The following is a 20425-nucleotide window of genomic DNA, read 5'->3' as shown; positions in this document are numbered from 1 at the left end:
AAATTCTCACTGTGTTACCTTCTGCAATTCCACTATGAAAATTCTTCCGAAAATTCTTCCGGAAGATCTCCCTGAGATTTTCCTATTAAATCCCTTCATTGATTCTTCAATACACTTCTTCAAGGATTTATCCAGGACTTTCTAGAAAGGTTCTTCCAGAAATTCCACAGGAGATTTCTCCAAGAACTTCTATTGACCTTCTTTCGCGAATTTCAGCTGGAATTCTTCAAGCAATTCCCATTAGAACTCCTTCAGAAATACTTCTAGGGATTTCTCCTGGCATACTTACTTGCTACAATACTTACGGGAAATATTCCTGAGATTCCTCCAGAATTTTTTTTTATCTGTATTAACGAGATTTTTAGCCCTAGGCTAGTTCATCTCGGGACCCACGCTTTACTTCCCTTCCGAAGAAAGAACCCACGTTTTGTGAGTTTGTCGGGAGTGGGATTCGATCCCAGGTCCTCGGCGTGATAGTCAAGTGTTTTAACCATCACACCAGGACCGCTCCACCTACCTCCAGAAATTCATCCTGCGATTCCATCAGGTATTCCTTCAGTATACTTCTACCGATTCTTTCAAGGAATTTTTTTTGTTAGAGGAACTTGTCTTAAGATACCCCTGGCATTGCTGATTCTAGGGTTTATCTAGAAGTTACTTCTATGATAGCTCCCGGAATTCGAAGAATTCCTCCAGATATTCCAGCTGTGACTGGTCAAGCAATTCATGCGGTTCTTCCAGCTATTCTTCCTCCAGAAATTCTAACTGTGGTACTTCCGAAATTATGCTACGGATTCCTCTAGAGCTTTTTTTCCTGGCTTTTTTTGCTGAGACCTTTCCAGGAAATCTTCCTAGTATTCTTGCAGAAATTCCTTTGGTTGCTCCACCAAGGATTTCTCCAAGGACTCAGCCAGAAATTCCTCCAGAGATTTTATCCAAAGATTCCTCCAGAAAATCTTCATCCTAGAGAAATTTTGTTTGGTATTTCTCCAAGTATACCTCAAACAACTCCTCCTGTGATTCTTTCATCAATTCCTACAGAAATTCTTCCTAGTGATTCCTATGCGAATTTATCCTAGCATCATGCCTGTAATTCTTCCTGAGATTATTTCAGAATATTACAGTAATACATCCAACAGTCCTTCTAAGAATATCTCCTGAGATTTTTGCTGTGATTTCTACAGAAACTCTCTGATGATCCCTACAGGATTTTTAATCCAAGATAAAAAATAACTCCTGCAGTCATTCTTACTGTAATTCTTCTAGGGATTTTTCCCAGATTTTCTCCAAGGATTCCTTCAAGAACTTGCTGGGATTATTCAAGACAATCTTCCTACGAGTCTTGCAGAAGTACCTTCGGTGTGTCCTTCTGGAAACCCTTAAAAAAATCTGGGATTTCTACAAATATTTCTTGTTGGACTTCTCCAGGAACTCCTCTTTACTTTCATCCAGGAACTCCTCCTAGGATTCCTTAAGCGATTCCTGCTGCTTTTAATGTTTCAGAAATGCATCCTAGGTCTCCTTCAGAAATTCTTACCGCGATACCTGCAGGAATCCCTCTAGAGATTTCTCCTGAAATTCTTGCCGGGATTCTTCTAGGCAGTTTTCCTTGCCCGGGTAGACGTGAATATCATAATCATATCTTAAAACGATCAAATTTTGATGTCATATCTTAATATGATATTGATGAGCTATTCAAAAAGTTGCCAAATATCTGCTCAATATCTCATCGTGATATGATTTCAAAATTAGTACTTAATTTGATTTTTGGAAAGCCTAGTGCAACCCGCTGTATAAATGTCGAAATTTCCCAACATGTTACCCAAAATGTTACCGATAATGCTGTTAAACTCACAAATATGTTTTAGTGCTATATGTTTGCAATGTTGATTGTGAAGTTCATTCCGTGTTTTTTTTTTCAAGTTTTGTTTGTGTAAGAAGCTGAAAGCAAAGATTTATGCTATGTTATGTTTGAAAGATTTGTGTAATTAGTTTTAGGTATTTCAATGAGACCAATAGGTCAGTTGAAATTATATATGCTTATAAATAAATAAAATAAAATAAATAAATTACGCATAAAAACTATTTTAAGTTTTCAACTTTCATTATGCGCCGTCCCCAAATAACGTAACGCTTCAGGAGATAGGGTTTCAATAAATTCCGTAACGCTCCAGGGGAATAGGGAATACAGCCTAGCGTTACGACCCATACAAAAAAGTTGGAGTTATCATACAAAAGCACATTATGGATTCCGCCAGATCCTAATGAACCAACCACCGAGTTCAAAGATATCGAATTTAGCGTTACATAATAAATAGATGTTCCCTTATGTACACCACAAATTTTACAAACGAGCACTGGGACAAAAAGGAAGTATAAGCGGCCTTCATTTTCAATAAGCGGGTTTATGGATGCGGCAATTGAACAAAAAAAACAGAGTATGTGCCGACCACTCTGCATTTAATCGATATTTGCTTATCTTTAAAAAAGGCATAAAAATATATTGATTCTATCTGATAGATTTCTTAATCCCAGTTTATAATTATTTTATTTCACTGTGAGTAAACCAGCAGAGGCTTTCCAATTGAGTCCGATGACAACATGAGCTGAACCTTGATGTCGAGCTTGCATGTGTGGTACGAATCCAATAAATGAAGCACCGAACATTTTGGGAACATTATCGACCCTCTAAGCAAAATACGCCCATTTCGAAAAACGGACCGTTTGATTCTAGATTCAACAAAACATACCACAGACGACAAGCTTTTTGAGTTTCAACCAACGAATTGCGTAGCGATTCTGCATGGGGTATACGAAAAGACGACAGACGTGACGACTACGATCTTCTAAATGTTTCCAAAGCTTTTCTGGGCGACAGTTCACAATAGAGCACGTTCAGTGAAGTACATACTAGATTTACCTTCTCACCATACGAAAAATCAGCTCATTACTACAATCTAGTACTTCACTGATTGCGTCCTATTGGTGGAAATTCGTCCTGTTTTAGGCGCAAAATAAACCAAACATGTTTCTACGCAAGTCGTTTTCAAAGATTGGATCACTAGCTTTGTTAACAATTCAGAGAAAGAGCATGAAATGTGAAATCATCTAGAGAAAAGTGCTCTCTTAGTTTAGGAAAATATGCAAAATAGCCTTAATTCAATTTTATTTTCCATAACATGAAGGCAATTTACAAATTTTGGGTGTAAATTGTATTAATATTCTGCAATAGAACATTTATCATTGAGAAATCTGAATAATACTGCTCAAGATCAAAATTAGCTCTTCACATTTCCATCTGCAACATCCAGAATTCAAAAGATCTGAAAATTACTGCTCAAGATCAAAATCAGTTCTTTGACACATTCATCTATAACATCCGAAAATTGTAAGATCTGAAAACTACTATTCAAGATCATAATTAGTTCTTTCACACACTCATCTACAACATGGCGGGACCAAACCAACACAACTACCATGACTCGCAAACACCTTGGAAAACGTAGAACTTGATGCTCTTGTTACCTTCTATTTTCAGATATGAGTCGTAGTACAGTGGTAATGTCACTGCTCATAAGTCACGAGGTCATAAGTTCGGCTCTGGTCGCGGCCATTTTTCTTTTTTTTTACTCTAATCCATCTGTCAGATCATTTTATGATATTGGTTAGATGTGCTACAGCCCAGATCTCCCCAGATATTAGTCTGATCTTATAACATCCAAATGAGATATTATTGTGTTCTTCCCCATACTAATTTTTGATCTTATTTTTGATCTTTTATCTCTTATGTCAAACAAAGCAATAGCTAATTATGATCTTCACTGAGGAATATCAAATGATGATATTGTTCAGATTTTTACTTCTACTCGGGTGGATACTTCCAGAAAAGCCTTTGATTCTTCCAGGGATTTTCTCATCCAGGAATTCATGGATTACTCTAGAAATTAATCATGGTATTACACCTGGAATTCCTCTTGGCTTTCTTCAAGAAATTCTAGCTGAAGGAATCCCAATAGAAATCTCTAGAGAAATCCCTTAACGAATTTCGGGAATAGTTGAAATTTCCAGAGAAATCCTAGGAGGTATTACTAGAGATATCTCCAGTGAAATCCTATAGGAATGTACGGGAAAAACTTGTTATTAAATAGAAGGCACAGAATGTTGCTAATTGACAAAATGAGAGATGACTTTGTGGAAAAAGAATCGCCTTCTGGTGGGATTCGAGAACACGCGGCTCCGTGTTTAAGAAAGCTAGTTACGTTACTTGGGAATGCAATCAACAATTTTTTTGATTTTTTTTCCTGTAGATATTTTAATGGTTATTACTTCGTAATTATTTTAGCAATTGCTTTTTCAGTTATTTTGCAAATTTCTCAGGCAATTTTATTTTGATTACTTTTGTAATTCTTTATAATTGAATTGTATTTAAATTTATTGCTTCCGAGAATTGCTGAACTGAAAATTCAGAAATTTTCAACTGGACTTGCTTAGAAAATCCTATGAAATTCACGAAAAATTTCCTGACAAATTCCAAAAGAAATTGCCAAAAAAAACTCCATCAAAATTACCTTAGAGCTTTCAAATAATTGCCAAAAAAATCATATAAGAACTACCAGAGAAATTCCTGATGAAAATAGTAATGCTTTTTAAAGAAATTGACCTAATCCAATCTCAAAATAAATTGCCAAAATATATTCTATAAAAATTTCCACAAACATTCACCAAAAATTAAGAAACAATTTTCAAAGAATTTTTCACAGCAAAGGAATTTCTGAAGAATTCCAAAAGTAATTGCATAGACAGAATTTTTAAAAAAACCGCCAGATTTTTTTAAAGAAATTCCCAAAAGGAAATCTCTAAGAAAATTGCCAAATAAATGTTCAATGCAAGTAACATCGGAAATGTGTTCCAAAATCATCTGCTGCAGGATTTCCTTACGTAATTACTGAAGAAATCGAGAAGAAATTGTCTAAAGAATTGCTATTCAAATTGTAGAAGCGATTTATAAAAGAACTTCCGTATGAGTTTTCGAAGGAATTGGTGAAGAAATACCTAATAGCATAGATTGTGGCAGTCTAAAAAATCGACGAAAATCCGAAAAAAAGTAGAATGACTTGTCGAAGACATTTCCAAAAAAAAAAAATGTGAGAAAGTTCCCAGAGTCAATGTCGAATGAATCACCAAAGGCTTTACTAAAAGAATTACCAAAGTAACTGAAGAGAAATTGGAGAATAATAAAAAGCAAATATCAATAGAATTACTGACATTAACAAAACATCGCTTGAAATACTTCCAAAAAATTGGCGAAGGAACTCCCGAAAAACCATTTCAAAGGATTTGCCAATGAAATTAAAAAAAAAAACAAATAAACTCCTAGTGGAATTGCCAAAGCAATTTCCAAAGTAATTTAAGATGAAATTTTCAAAGGATGCGTAAAATGCGTTAAGTATCAAATTCCAGACATATTACCAAATAAATTCTTGAAGAAATTTGCCAAATTCAAAGGAGTTACTGAGAGATTTCGAAAAGAAGTCTTAATTAAAATAAATTGCAAAACAATTTCAAAATAAAATGCCGAGAATATTCCCTGAGAAATTACCGACACAATGTTTTGCCGAAAACACCATTTTCTTCATTTTATTATGGCATAGAACCAGAATCCCGAAGAGAAAAATCGAAGTTCGCCATTATTGTTGGGGGCAAACCAAAAATGCAAATATGTATACTGATTTTGCAATTTCAAGTATTTATAACTCTTACAATGCCACAAAAGTTCAGCTTATTGGACGTTACACGCAAATTCGAAGATATTTTATAGTTTCCGAGATTAACACTTGTAATAATTGCTCTGAAAATGTATTCTTAGTCAATGCATTCAACGCACAAAACATAGGAGTTGTGATGATTGTAAAGTTCAAACTTAAAATACAAATTCCATGTTTTATACGTGAACAAGTTATCAAGTTCTCAAACCTCACATGGCGGGGAGAGTGTTAAGTCAGTACAACGCACAATGGGAAAAAATAGGTATAAAACGCGAATAAATTCAATATGTCTGCTCGGAGTGGATGGATTTGAATGAAATTTTGACACAAACTGCAAAAAACTCTACAGCTTCGGTTAAGGAGGGGGTTATTCGCCGCACGATGCTAGAAATCAGTGTATCGGGCCCGTTGTACCCCACTCTCTCTCTTTTTCACCTTCTTGGAAAAATCCTGAAGTGCAAAATACATGTTTTATTTGATTCGTGTTTGTGTTAAAACTTCCGTAGTATCGAATGGAGCTGGTTTAGCTCATCGCACGGCCTTAAAACTTGAAATATTGTCAAATAACCCCGATATCCCCTATTTCTTTAAATTTTCACATGCATCTCCGCCCGGAGTGGAATGCAATCGACAAGAGAAGGAGCAATCTTATGTCAAATTTCCGATACAATGGAAGCTTCTACACAAATACGAGTTAAATAAGTCATTTATTTTGCACGCTAGTCGGGAATAGATGAGGAATTTCTCAAAAAGGTGTGAAAAAGAGAGCGCGGGGTAAAATGAGCTCAATACACTGATTTTCAACATCGTGCGGCGAATGACACCCTTTTTATGTGAAACTGTAGAGATATTTGCAGTTTGTGTCAAAAATTCATTCGAATCCATCCACTCCGAGCAGAGATATTGAATTTTTTCGCGTTTTATACCTATTTTTTTCCACTGTGCAGCGGTTCAGATTTTAAAAAAACTGTTCTTTACAAAATAGCGCATTTAAATTTTCGGGCTAATTTGTCTCTCGACGCAGTATATCATTGTACTATGTAGGAAATTGAGGGTGGATCGGTATTTCTTTATACAAAAAAAAGCAAAACAACCTGGAAACCACTGGAATTGGCACCCCCCAGGCACCTCTGGGAAAAATCCTAGATACGCCAATGGGGGAGTGGAGGGTGTTTAAGAAATCTTACACGCCATACAAAAATATTTTGGTTCTCATACAAAAAATCTTACAAAGGTGGGTGGGGGTGTCGAAAACGTAATAAACGGACAGCCCCAAAGAGTATGCAATATGCATGAAGTGAATCGCTTTTTTATTTTTTATTTTTTTTTTTTTTGAAAATAGTTGGAGTTTTGTAAGGCGCTTTGAAAAACAACATGGGACAGACATGCGAAAAGGGTCAGTGTAGCATGCTACGAAAAGATCTTTGCGAGAATAACTGCCTATGATCGCATAACAGTCCTATATTTGTTGGCTTTACTAATGATATGGGACAGTAATGCGATCATAGGCAAATAACGTGTTGCCAGTTCTTGAGGAAGGAAGGAATAATAACAAGACTTGCGATACCTCAACAACAATCGACGATTTTTTCAAACAAATAGTGATTTTTCAATAAATGGATAATGACCTATTCATAAACTACGTAAACTCTTAGGGGGGACGGAGGCGGGGTGGGTTTTTGGCCAAAGTGTACGTTCCATTCAAGTTTCGAAAATCAAGGGCGTAGCCAGAGGGGGGCAGGGGGGGGGGCGTGCCTCCCCCCCTGACCGAGCAACTATATTCTAACTTAACCGAAATACTTAGATGATCAGAGCTGTTTTTGACTAGTAAAAATAAAATTCTCCTGCATCCTTGTATTTTTTTTAAAGTATGCAGGAATTCTTTCGGAAATTCTTGGAGGAATATCTTCGAAAATTCCTGAGGGTATTCCTTCGGAAATACCTGGAGGAATTCCTTTGGAAATTCCTGAAGGAATTCCATCCAAAATTCCTGGAGAAATTTCAGGAATTCTTTCAGAAATCCATATAGAAATTCGTGAGGGAGGAATTCCATCGAAAACTCCTTGGCGAGGTCCTTCGAAAAATCTTGGACGAATACTTTCGAAAATTTCTGGAGGAATTTTTTCAGAAATTCCGGGAGGAATTCCTTCGGAAATTGCTGGACGAACTCCTTTGGAGATTCCTGGAGTATTTCATTCGGAAATTCCAGAAGGAATTTCTTTAGGAATTCCTGGAGGAATTCCTTCGGAAATCCCGGGACGAATTCTTTTGGAAATTCCTGAAGCAATTCCTTCAAAAAATCCTGGAGGAATTCCTTAAAAAATTCTAGAAGGAATTCCTTTCAAAATTCTTGGAGGAATCCCTTCGCAAATTCCTGGAAGAATTCCTTCGGAAATTCCTGAAGGAATTCCTTCGGAAATTCCTGAAGGAATTCCTTCGGAAATTTCTGGAGGAATTCCTTCGGAAATTCCTTTGGGAGTTCCCTCGAAAAATCTTGGATGAATACCTCCAGAAATTTCTGGAGGAATACGATCAGAAATCTATAGAAAAATTCCTGAGAGAATCCTTGGATGAATTCCTTAGGACATTCCTGGAAAAAAAATCATTCTAAACTTCTTAGAGGAATGCTTTTTATGATTCCTGGAGGAATTCCTTCGGAAATTACTGGACGTATTTTGGAAATTCCAGGAGGAATTCCTTCAAAAATTCCTGGAGGTATTCTTTCGGAAATTCCGGGAGAATTTTTTTTCGAAGGAATTCCTCCATGCATTGCCGAACAAATTCCTCCAGGAATTTTGCCAAGGAATTTCTAAAGGATTTTCCGAAGGAATGCCTCCTTGAATTTCCGAAGGAATTTCTCCAGAAATTTTCCGACGGAATTCCTCTACGAATTTCCGAAGAAATTCCTCGAGGAATTTCCGGAGGAATTCCTCCAAGAATTTCCGAAGAAATTTTTCTACGAGTTTTTTTTTTAATTCCTCCATGAATTTCCGAATGAAATCCTCCAGGAATTTTGCGAAGGAATTTCTAAAGAATTTTCCGGCGGAATCCCTCCACGATTTTCCGGAGAAATTCCTCGAGGAATTTCCGGAGGAATTCCTCCAGGAAATACCGAAGGAATTCCTACATGAATTTCCGAAGGAATTCCTCCAGGAATTTTGCGAAGGAAATCCTAAAGCATTTTCCGAAGGAGTTCCTCCGTGAATTTCCGAAGGAATTGCTCCAGAAATTTTAAAAAGACATTACACCGTCTTCAACCAGAGGTTGTACAGACTGAACAAGCACTAACATATGACAACGGACAACATACATAACACCCAGTGGCCCAATGGAGAATTTTCCGTTGGACGAAAAATTTTCCCCGACTGAAGCGGGAATCGAACCCACACTCCGAGGCTTACGAAACGCCTAGATGACCGACGCCTCTAGCCGCATGGCCACGAAGCCCACAAATTTTCCGAAAGAATTCATTCACGAATTTCTGAAGAAATTCCTCCATGAATTTTCAAAGGAATTCCTCCAGGAATTTCCTGAGAAATTCCTCCATGAATTTCCGGATGAATTTCTTCATAAATTTCCGAAGGAACTCCTTCAGGAATTTCCGAAGGAAATCTTCCAGCAATCCCGAAGGAATTCCTCCTGGAATTTCCGAGGGAATTCCTGCAGTAATTTCCGGTGGAATTTCTCCAGGGGTTTTCATAGGAATTTCACCTGGAATTTTCAAAGGATTTCCTGCCGGAATTTCCGAAGGAATTCTTTCATGAATGTCCGAATTCCACCCGGAATTTTCGAAAGAATTTCTCCAGGAATTCCTCCACGAATTTCCGAAGGAGTTCCTCCATAAATTTCAGAAGGAATTCCTCCAGGACTTTTGCGAAGGAATCGCTCAAAGATTTTCTGAAGGAATTCCTCCATGAATTTCCGAAGGAATTCCTCCAGAAATTTCAGGAAGGAATTTCTCCAGGTATTTCCGAAGAAATTCCTCCAGGAATTCCCAAAGAAATCCTCCACGAATTCTCGAAGGAATTCATCCAAGAATTTCAGAGGGAATTCCTCCAGGATTTTCCCGAAGAATTCCTCCATGAGTTTCCGGAGGAGTTTGTCCAGGAATTTCCGTAGGAATTCCTCCAGGAATTTTCAAAGGAATTTCTCCTGGAATTTTTGAAGGATTTTCTCCTGAATTTCTGAAGGAATTCCTCTACGAATTGCCAAAGAAATCCCTCCCGGAATTTCCAAAGAAATATCTTATGGATTTGCCTTGAAATACCTCCAAAAATTTCCGAATGAATTCCTCCAAAAATTGTTGACGGTTGTCCTCAAAAATATTCCTTAGGATTTTCTTACATAATGCCCAAACGTGTTTCTGAAGGAATGTTTGAAGAAGTTTCTCACGTTTTCGTAGGAGTTCCGCAATACATTTTTGAAGGAATTTCTTGAGAAATTTCCGAAGAAACTTCTCAACGATCTTTCGCTGGAATTCCTTGAGGAATTTCGTGAAGATTTATAAAAAAACGAAAAAAATCCTCAACGAACTTATTATTATTATTATTATTATTATTTGTTTATTGAAAATCATGTAACGTAAGGAAAACCTTCCAAAAATGTTACACTGTTGTGAATTCATATTTGACAAACATTTTGACTCTTACTGTCTAAGTTCCTGAATTTCCTGATTCCTTGACTTCTACTGCACGCGTTCAAGTTCCCCAAGCAGACCCTTTCTAAAACCACATAAAGTAGCAGATGACTTAAGTGTCGTAGATAAACGACTTACGATAAACGATAAACAACTTATCAAACAATATCTCACGAAATTTCCGAAGGTATTCCATAAGACATTTCAGACATATGTCAAACAAATTTTCAAACGAACTCCTTTAACAATTTCCGAATTTTCCTTATCAAGGCATTTTTTAAGGAATTCTTCAAAGAATTTCCGAATGAGTTCCTCTAGGAAATAAAAAATCACAAAAAGCATTTCTTCAGGAATTTCCGAAATATTTATTCAAGGAAGTTTTGAAAGATTTTTAAAGAACTTCCTTATGAAATTTCAGAAGGGATATCTCATGAGACTTTTAGTGGATTTTTTCAATATTTTCGAAAGAATTGCTTCAGGAATTTGGGAAAGAATTCTCACAGAAATTCCCGGATAAATTCCTCCAAGAATTTTCGCAAGAATTGCTCACGAAAACTCCGAAGGAGTTCCTCAAGGTATATTCTAAATCTATTTCAAAGAAATTCCTCAAGGAATTCCCGAAGAATCTTCTAAAGGAAATCGTAGAAGAACTCTCGAAGGAATGTCTTATGGAATTTCTCATAGAGCTTTAGAAATGAAGGAATTTCTCAAAAAATTTCTGATGAATTTGTCAAGGAATTTCCTGTGGAATTCCTCAAGGATTTTCGAAATAAATTCCTGAAATTATTGTTTAATTGATTCCTTTAAAAATTTCCGAATGCATTCCTCTAGCAACTTCCAAAGATATTCCTCCAGGAATTTCCGAAGGAATTCCTTTAGAAATTTTCAAAGAATTTTTTCCGGTAATTCTGAAGGAATTCATTAAAGGATTTTTCGAAGAAATTTCTCCAAAAATTTCTTAGGGTATTCCTCAAGGAAAGGAATCTTAGTTTGATTGGAATTTTTTAAAGAATTCCCGGAGAAATTCTTAAAGTATTTTCTGGAGCTTCTCAAACGGATTTCTGGTGGAATTAAAAATGATGTTTGTAAAGAATTGCTGGGGAAATTATCAAAAGAATGCATGGTGAAATTCGTAATAAAACTTCTGGAGGAATTATTGAAGGTAATTTCCACCCCCCCCCTAGCCGAAAAGCTGGCTACGCCCTTGTCGAAAATTGTGTACGGACAAAAGTCTACAGTTGCAGTATGATATATAATGCAACTCATTTCGGTTGCATTATGGATCATAAGGCTATTGTTTGATCCACTACGTAAGTTGTCACGGTAAGATCTTGCACAACTCTAACGATTGCAAAAACCAACCAAATCTCTCCCTTCACCTGGACCGCGCTACGCTACACCACGCAACAAAACACACGTTCGCTCAGCTCACTCGCAAACGCGTCCAGCTCTGATGTAAACCCGGCGCACACGCTCGCTCGCTCGCCTTGTAGTGGCGGCAACGATCGCACCGCAACCGAAGACGTGAATCAGTTTACCGGAGCGAGCGGTTCGAATCGGACGCGATTTTCAGCCGATCGGAGGTGTTACCGTGTACAAACCTCCTCCTACGATAGAACGGCGACGACGCGACGGGGCGGTCTTGTGTGTTCGGCGGTCGGTCCATAGAAGTTGGGCGTCATCCGGTTGAAATCCCCTTTGGGTGCAATTCGCTGATTTACGGCCGGAAGGTGTCTCGTTCGCGTAAGAGCACGATAGTGCACCAATGCGAAAATGAATGGATCGATCGATAATGGGTAGTCCGAGATAGTCCGGAGAGTGGGTTTTGATCTAGGCTTCGTAGAGATCAACGCTGCAAGAATCAAATGTTCAGATGTGGTTTTGCGACGCGACGCGTCCGTCAGTTCACAGTGCAATTGATCGACTCCCTCGCAGTGATCTCTGCTTCGATCCCACTTTGAATGTTTTTCGTTGGAAACCCGACGGGAAGTGGAAGTTGTGTATTGCAAAATCGAAAAATAAAAAATAAAAGTTCATGCTTTACCTACCACGGTTGTGTATCATCAGTGCCCGAAAAATAGAAGCGTAGAAAACGCAAAAAAAACGAAACCAGAGCCAAAACGATACAGTTTAGTGAGTCAGCAAGATCCAAATGGGAAAAGTGCGTGCTGAGCTGAGTTTGAGCGCGCTCGGAAGGTAAACCGCCAATCGAATCATTCAACGCGATTGAAGAGCAGTTGGGTGGATGTTTGGCTTTTTTCGGTGGATGGTCGCGGAATGGGTGGGTGGGCTATCCGAAGAAGAGTTGAATAAAATGTGAAAATGATTTGTTTGTTGCGAAAAATAAAGTGCTAATATTGTCTAGGATAAAATATATCAGTCGCACGTGAAAAAAAATCTACCAAGTTGCAAAATACATATCGGAGTCGTGCTACAGAGTGTATCTGCGGTAAAAGTTGTCAGTGGGTTGTTAATTGGAAAACAAAAGAATTTTCTCGGGGAGCTGTTTTTGGCGGTATCACGAAAACATGTGTGCGACTGGAGCTGCGGTGCGATTGACTATTGCAGTTTGGCTTACGGTCACATGTCAATCGTTGTGCGAAAGGCGATCAGGTTCCGAACATCAAGGTGAGTGTGATGCAACAGTAGGGGAGTGTTAGTCGATATGATGAAATAATGTAGTTGAATCTATTGATCAACTATATTAGGTGCTTCCTGTTTACTGTAGTCCTAGTCCTGCAAAACAAACTTAAGTTCAGAGGAATTCCACGGAGTCATGTCAGTCGATCCTGAGCGACCATTTCAAAAATATCTGAAACTTTGCACAGTTTTTCAATTTCATATAAATCGCCATTTTTTGATATTAAACCTTCATATTCACTCACGACTAACTTTTCAAAAGGGTGTATGCGAAAATAGTTCTAAAATATTCTAAAAGCTGTACAGCAAAAACGGATTGTTCGATTGTTATAAATTTTTCAGCAAAGTTAGATAACTAAATGATGATTCCTTAGAAAATATACACTGTAAAAAATTTCCTTTTCTACTTTGAAAAAATATGATATTTGTCACAAAAACTCAAATATCTCAAAACCCTATCTTTTTACCAACTTCAATTTTTTAGGGGAAATGGCCCATTATATCAGCTATCTACCATAAAATTTTGGTGATGGTAAACTGATAAACAAAAAAGTTATGACATTTCAAACATTTCACAATTTTTACATTTAGTAACAAAAAAAAATTTTTTTCTGTGTAAATTATTTCGAGAATTATATTTTGATGCTGATTTTATTGTAAAGGCTACCGCCTGAATTAAACAAGTTGTTTCCATGATACTTTAGTTTGATTATTCGTAATTACTATAGTATCTATTTGAAACTTAGACGCGATCCAGTGTTGTGATCAAAAATATTGAGATTGTCATACTTTTTATTGTACGTGACTGGTGAAAAAATCCCTTGATAGTGTTGAAAAGCTGTTGATTATAAGAAAAATGGAATTGAATTTATTTTTAAGACAAAAGCTGTATAATAAAAGTTTTTTTATACGCGTATACGTCTAGTTTATCCGCAAAAAAAATCCCTCTTACACACTTATTTCTGAATTGCCTGTTCGGTACTTTTTTGACGAGATTATAACAGCAGTACGATCTCGGTAGTTTCGGTAATCGATTTTACTGAGGCTCAGTAAAACAACTGTCAAAATCGTATGGAAAAGGAAAACAATGCATTTTTGCTGAACGAGTTCGGTGCTCAGCAGTTTTAATCTCGTCAAAAAATTACCGAACTCGGTAATCAAAATTAAGTGTGTAGAGAACAGACTTTATGATCGGAAGAATGCGAGTAACTTCAACAACAACAAATGCATAAGAGGTACATACCACAGACAAACAGACGAAACGCCTAGAACAATTTTAGTGAAAATTCATCGCCCAGTTCACACTATCACCACCTGGTGGAAATGTTTCACGAAACACTGCGTTGTGCAATATCGTCATCAGAAGGCGCTAGTGTGAAACGTCAAACGCAAAGAAAAACGATGGGCGCTCTTCTTGTTATGAAAGCCACAACCAAGATTCAAAATGATCGTTGAAGGCGTGGTCAATGAAAATTTCGCCAGTGTTATGTTTGTTTGTCTGTATACATACCTGACAATGCTCACGAAAAAAACAAAAAAATACTACCGCTATGAATATTAAAAATTGTATAGTATTTTTTTTCTTCAGCCACCAACACCAAACAAGTAAGTTAAAATTAATAAGTGATTTTGTTTATTATAATCTAACGAACAAGATGAACAGTCGCTTTCTCAAAGGTCTTCAACTCAACGCTCTCTTGTAGACCGTTTGATGAAAAAAAAATGTTCAAAAGAGTTACGAAATCTCACCGAAAGCACCATAGATAAACTGAAAGAGACTGGTTATGCCCAAATGTCCACATTGTGTACAAAATTACGCATTTGCACGTCCTGCCGTCTAGAATTTGACAAACGAGCCATCTGTATATCATCGGTAAAGCAGGGCGCAGGAAGTTCGAAAACGACAACAACTGAGAAATTGCCATCAGCGACATCTGTTTAAACAATTTAATTACGCCCCTTTTCAAAAATGCCCTGTAATATTCTTCAACATCTATACCCATTTCAATATTTTTAACGTTGCAAAACACGCTTTCAACATTCATCTTGAAGAAGAGGGAAAACACTTGTCCTCAAATGTAACAGCAAATTAATGAATAAACGACTAATGCGCGGAGGGCGTGATAAAATCGGAACATTACGGTACATAGTATATTATATTATATGTATATATAATATATAATAAAAACAAACTTGTTTTACTCACGCAAGGCCATTAACATTAAAATCAGCATCAATCTTCAATTTCCGGCCGAAATGTTTACACTAAAAAAATTATTACTAAATGTGAAAATTGTGAAATGTTTGAATTGTCATAACTTTTTTGTTTATTTTCATGGTAGATTGCTAATACAATGGACCGTTTTCTCTAAAAAATTACGTTGGTAAAAAGATAGGGTTTTGAGATATTTGAGTTTTTGTGACAAAAATGATATTTTTTAATGTTAAAAAAGATTTTTTTCACAGTGTATACTTTCTTAGGAATCGCCATTTAGTTATCTAACTTTGCTGAACAATAAAATCAGCATCAAATCGCGATTCCCGGCCGAAATAATTTACACAGAAAATTTTTTTTTACTAAATGTAAAAATTGTGAAATTTTTGAAATGTTATAACTTTTTCGTTTATTAGTTTACCATCACCAAATTTTTATGGTAGATTGCTAATACAATGGACCGTTTTCCCTAAAAAATTCAAGTTGGTAAAAAGATAGGGTTTTGAGATATTTGAGTTTTTGTGACAAAAATGATGTTTTTCAATGATAAAATAGATTTTTTTTCACAGTGTATATTTTCTTAGAAATCACCATTTAGCTATCTAACTTTGCTGAAAAATTCATAACAATCGAACAATCCGTTTTTGCTGTGCATATTTTTGAATATTTTTGAACCATTTTCACATACACCCTTTTGAAAAGTTAGTCGTGGCTCTAAATAAAAATTTGATATCGAAAAATGGCGATTTAGATGGAACTGAAAAACTGTGCAAAGTTTCAGTTCAATAGAAAATCATGAATTAAAAATTTTCCTTAATTTTGATGCTGTTGCTTGGAATCGCTCTTCATTCAAATCAGTCCATGTCCGGCAAAATTATGACGTTTTCAAAAAATGTTATGAAAATGGATTTTATAAAAACGTGTTAAAAATATAAGAAAGTGCATTCCTCTATCATCGAAAATATACTAGATAGTTTCACCAACTATTCCTGAAGTGGGTTTATTTTGACGTACTAGTCCTGACGAATCACTTACAAGATAGAATATGTTTGTTTTTGCAACCAAAAGAAGGATTCGCAAAATGTTTCGCACATTAACAGAGCAAAATTAAGTGATTTTTGTCTCGTAAACCAGAGATTTAATGACACGATTGAATCTCAAAAAGTTTAAATTTCATGAATTTTGAATGATGATAAAACATGTGCATGATAAAACTAAAAATGATAATTGAAATTTCTTCGGAATCCGAAGTATATGTTATTAAAGACATTCAAGAACGATAAACATGACCGAAAACGCATAGCTATGAGAATGAGCTAGTGAATATGGAAAATAGGGCTCTAACATTTGAGACTTAAGACAGATCACTAAAATGTCTGTACTGATTCTATCATATAGTTGCTAGTTGCTGAATATGTTTTGTATCTATATATATAAAAATGCAGTGGCATACGTGGGACCGCGCATAACTTGAAAACGGATGGTCCGATTTTGGTCGTCTTAGCTTTGTTCTGTTAGTTTTCACCCAAGGAAGGTTTATGAGGCATAAAACATTGAAACATTGATAGTTTTTGAAAACCGATCTTCCATACATTTTGACCGGGACATGGTCTTGGCTAGAAACTTGAAACGTCAAAATCGCAGTAGGCAAGACAACGTTTGCCGGGTACAGCTAGTATTTTTATATTTTTCCACGACCTTGACTATATGTTTGAGTGGTATTTTATTTGAAGTTTATAGCATCGTTTTCGAGATTGTGCAATTTTTAGGTGCCCGAAATTAAACGTGGACACACTTTACAAGACTGATCTTTCAAGTAGCAACGTAGATGTCAGACAAATTAAAGGGATTCGAAATTACAGTGTTGACTGTACACGGATTTATTCTTCATAATTTTCCTTCTTTCAAATGCTTACCTGTACATTGAAGGTTATTCACTATAAATTTCAGGACAATCAAATCAAGGTTGAAAAAGTAATAGAACTACAAGACACATGACGCCTTTTCTGTCAGATTTTCCGCTATAACTCGTAAATTCGATCGTAAACCCTCAAATATTTTTGCATAATCGGATTCCTTGTAAAATTTCCAATAAGTTTAATCTGTTGGACAGTTAGTTTTCAGTGGGAAAGTATGTTAAAAATCAAACGTTGTAACGTCACGCTACTCATTCCCATTTTTAACATACTTTTCCAATTAAACTAACTGTTCAGCAGATCATACTTATTGGAAATTTTACAAGGAATCCGAATATGTATTTAAAAATATTTGAGGGTTCACGATCGAAATTACGAGTTATAATGGAAAATCTAACAGAAAAGCCGTCAAAACGTTGTAACGTCATGGTAGAATCCGTTATAAGTAAAACTAAGGCGTCTTCCGAACGAGTTTTAAAGCATTATATCACGGTATGTCCTGGTTGAAATATTTTCAAATTTTTTGTGTTGAAGCTTATGCCTGGGGTTTTTATGTGCAGCTTTGTGTGTAATTTTATATTCACTACAAAATATGAAAAATATGTATATGTTCATAGTATCATTAGGAATTTTGTCATATTTTAATCAATGAATGTGCCAAGAGCTTTCAATTTTTTTATTTTTTTTAAATAATCTTTCATGGTATTTCAATCAATTATTAGTAATACACACTACCATCCTTATTTGGTAAAATAAATTTAAGCTATTATCAATATTTATGAATAGACACATTCTACCGTGACGTTACAACATTTTGACGCATTCAAAGACAGGCTTTAAACTATATCTCATGCAAACGATTGTAAACCTAATAATACGTTTCCATTTTCGGATTGCTTTTAAAATTTGCAGTATATTGGACCTATTGAACATTTTGTGTTCATTGGAAAAACTTGTTTCAAATGCGTATAAGAAGCGTGACGTTACAACGCGCCAGAATTTGACGTCCTCTACAGCGATACCAACAACTTTAAACATCTGCTCGAATTTTTCATGTTGTTCTAAAAGTTTCGCCCACCATTGGAATTTACTGGTTTGTTCTTCAATCCAGTGAAATAAAACTGATTAATTTTGGATTGGATTTTTGATTATCGACTTTCACATTTCGTGACGTTACAACGCCTGCTCAGTTTTAAACAGGGTTCTGCTTGCGTGCACGGAAATGCATATCATTTTAGAATCAGAATTATCAGCCAAATTTTCCGGTATTAATGAATTTATTACTTGCATTATCGACACTGCTCCAAGAGGAACTTTATTCTATTGAAAATACGTTTTGTGATGAATGGTTCGGAGGGCCAAGTAATTGGTGGTATCAACAAATATAGCACAGCAAAGTTTGCATTATAATACTTGAAAATACAGTAGACGTTCGATAACTGCAACATGTTTACGTGTCACTTAGCGAACGAAATACGGTAACTGCAACGACTGACAGATGTCAACAAGTTGTCAAATAAAAAAAAATAACCGTGAACGTGATCCGACTGTTCATTTGGGCTAACACGGCGCACCATTTTGACGTTTAACGGTACGATAACTGCAAATTTGTTGCACTTACCGGACTTGCAGTTAAAAAGCATTGCAGTTAAACCGTATGCACCGATCGAACGTCTACTGTAAACACTTGCCAGTAGAATTGTTTTTAACCTCATGGCTTTACTGTTGAAAGTTAAAAATATTTAATATCAAATTACTTTTGAAATCTGAGTTGCTGATGTAATCGCATGGAAATAACTTTTATCGATTAAATTTTTTCAGCAGACATATTAGAGGTGATCAAGCACAATGAATTCCAATATCTAGATGGAATGCCAATTTAAACAAGTAGCAAAACATATCAACTAGCTACAAACTGCTTCTTCACGACCTGATCGCAGAAAACGTTTGGCTTTTAACCAATCTGCGGATGATCTTCATTTGACAGCTAATTGGTCTCAAATTAGCTTACAGGAGGGCTTACAGTGGCAATTCAAGAATGATTTAGAAGCCCTCAAAAGCGTGCCATGAGATTCACATTTCAATGAACGGGGGCTCAAGGAGCTTTCAGAGTCGTTTCAGGAGGACTCAGAGGCTTTCTGGGACATTTCAGGCTGCTCCAGAGGATATTCAAGGGGTCTCATGGGATTTCAAAGGAATTTCAGAGTCGTCTCAGGAGATCTCAAAAGGCCAAGGGGTCGCTAAAAGATTGTTCGATCAGCGTGAGTGTTACTTGTTCCATTTCAGTTGCATGCTTCTCCGTGTGTGAGCAAATTTTTTCGGGCCTAAGCTCGATGCAGTACCGTAAACCGGGGTCAAATTGATGTCCGGGTCAAAATTGATCAGATCTTTATCTACTAGATAAACCACACTTCAAATAGTTTCCTTACAAATAGTGCATCGTTTCGGATTTCAACAGCACGATACTTGCAAGGGAATAACCTAATAAGTATGCTTTATCCACAGACAAACAGACGTAACACTCTTCAAAACGGCTTGGCACATGCATTTAACGATCAATTCAAATTTCATTTGATTTCCGCGTTTGTTCCACCAGAGGCGCTAGTGTTCGATCGCTTTGTCGTTTGCCAGTGTACACGTTGCTGAATGATGCATACGAAAATTACAGACGATTTGTGTAATTGTGTGCGTGTTAGAAAACGTCAAATCGAAATCCTTCATGGCCGACAGTGTCTCGCGCGTTTATACCAACAGGTGGCAGTGTGCGCATGAAAAAGACACCAGTCAAAAGTATTTGATGAATTTTCTCTAAGAGTTACGTCTGTTTGTCTGTGCTTTACTATGTATGACCCTAGAACAAAAAACTCTGTCCACTTAGGACAGTGACCCACAGTATTGCAGGCGGAAATGCATGCGTGTTGTTATGCCTGAGAATAAAGTGTAGTTTTGTAAATAAATATGTATTTTCTCTGACAACCAAGCGGCAATTAAATCACTTAATAACTACACTTGTAACTCAAAGCGAGTTTGGGAATAATACATTCTGGCTTTGAAAAACATATTCATATGCAACCGAGTCTACCAGGCAGTATTGGTAAACTCACATTCAAAGCTCACTCATGAACCGCTCCTGCGTGAGCAAACTCACGCGCGATTCTGAATCATGCAATTTTCATGCAAAATCACGCTCTCTCGAGTCAAGCGCCGAAACCTTGTTCGCTTGTAAAACGAATCCAAAATCCAAATAATTTTA

At 36.5% G+C, this 20425-nt stretch overlaps 1 protein-coding gene across 3 annotated transcripts in view; it reads left to right on the top strand.

Moving 5' to 3' along the window:
* The first annotated feature begins 11893 nt into the window (after positions 1–11893).
* The window catches only part of LOC109427067 (A disintegrin and metalloproteinase with thrombospondin motifs 12), a 112848-nt gene continuing 104316 nt past the window's right edge, over positions 11894–20425 (top strand). Inside the window, exons 1-2 of one of the 3 annotated variants that reach the window (XM_062842217.1) lie at positions 11894–12597; positions 12767–13029. In XM_062842217.1, the coding sequence (XP_062698201.1) occupies positions 12930–13029 (100 nt within the window). In that variant the 5' untranslated portion in view covers positions 11894–12597; positions 12767–12929. Of the gene's footprint in view, positions 13030–20425 lie in introns of all 3 variants that reach the window. The other 2 variants (XM_062842216.1, XM_029872734.2) reach the window with 2 other exon arrangements.

Source organism: Aedes albopictus, chromosome 3 (genome assembly GCF_035046485.1).
Source record: "Aedes albopictus strain Foshan chromosome 3, AalbF5, whole genome shotgun sequence".
NCBI lineage: Eukaryota > Metazoa > Arthropoda > Insecta > Diptera > Culicidae > Aedes > Aedes albopictus.
This window is presented reverse-complemented; position numbering and strand designations above follow the sequence as displayed.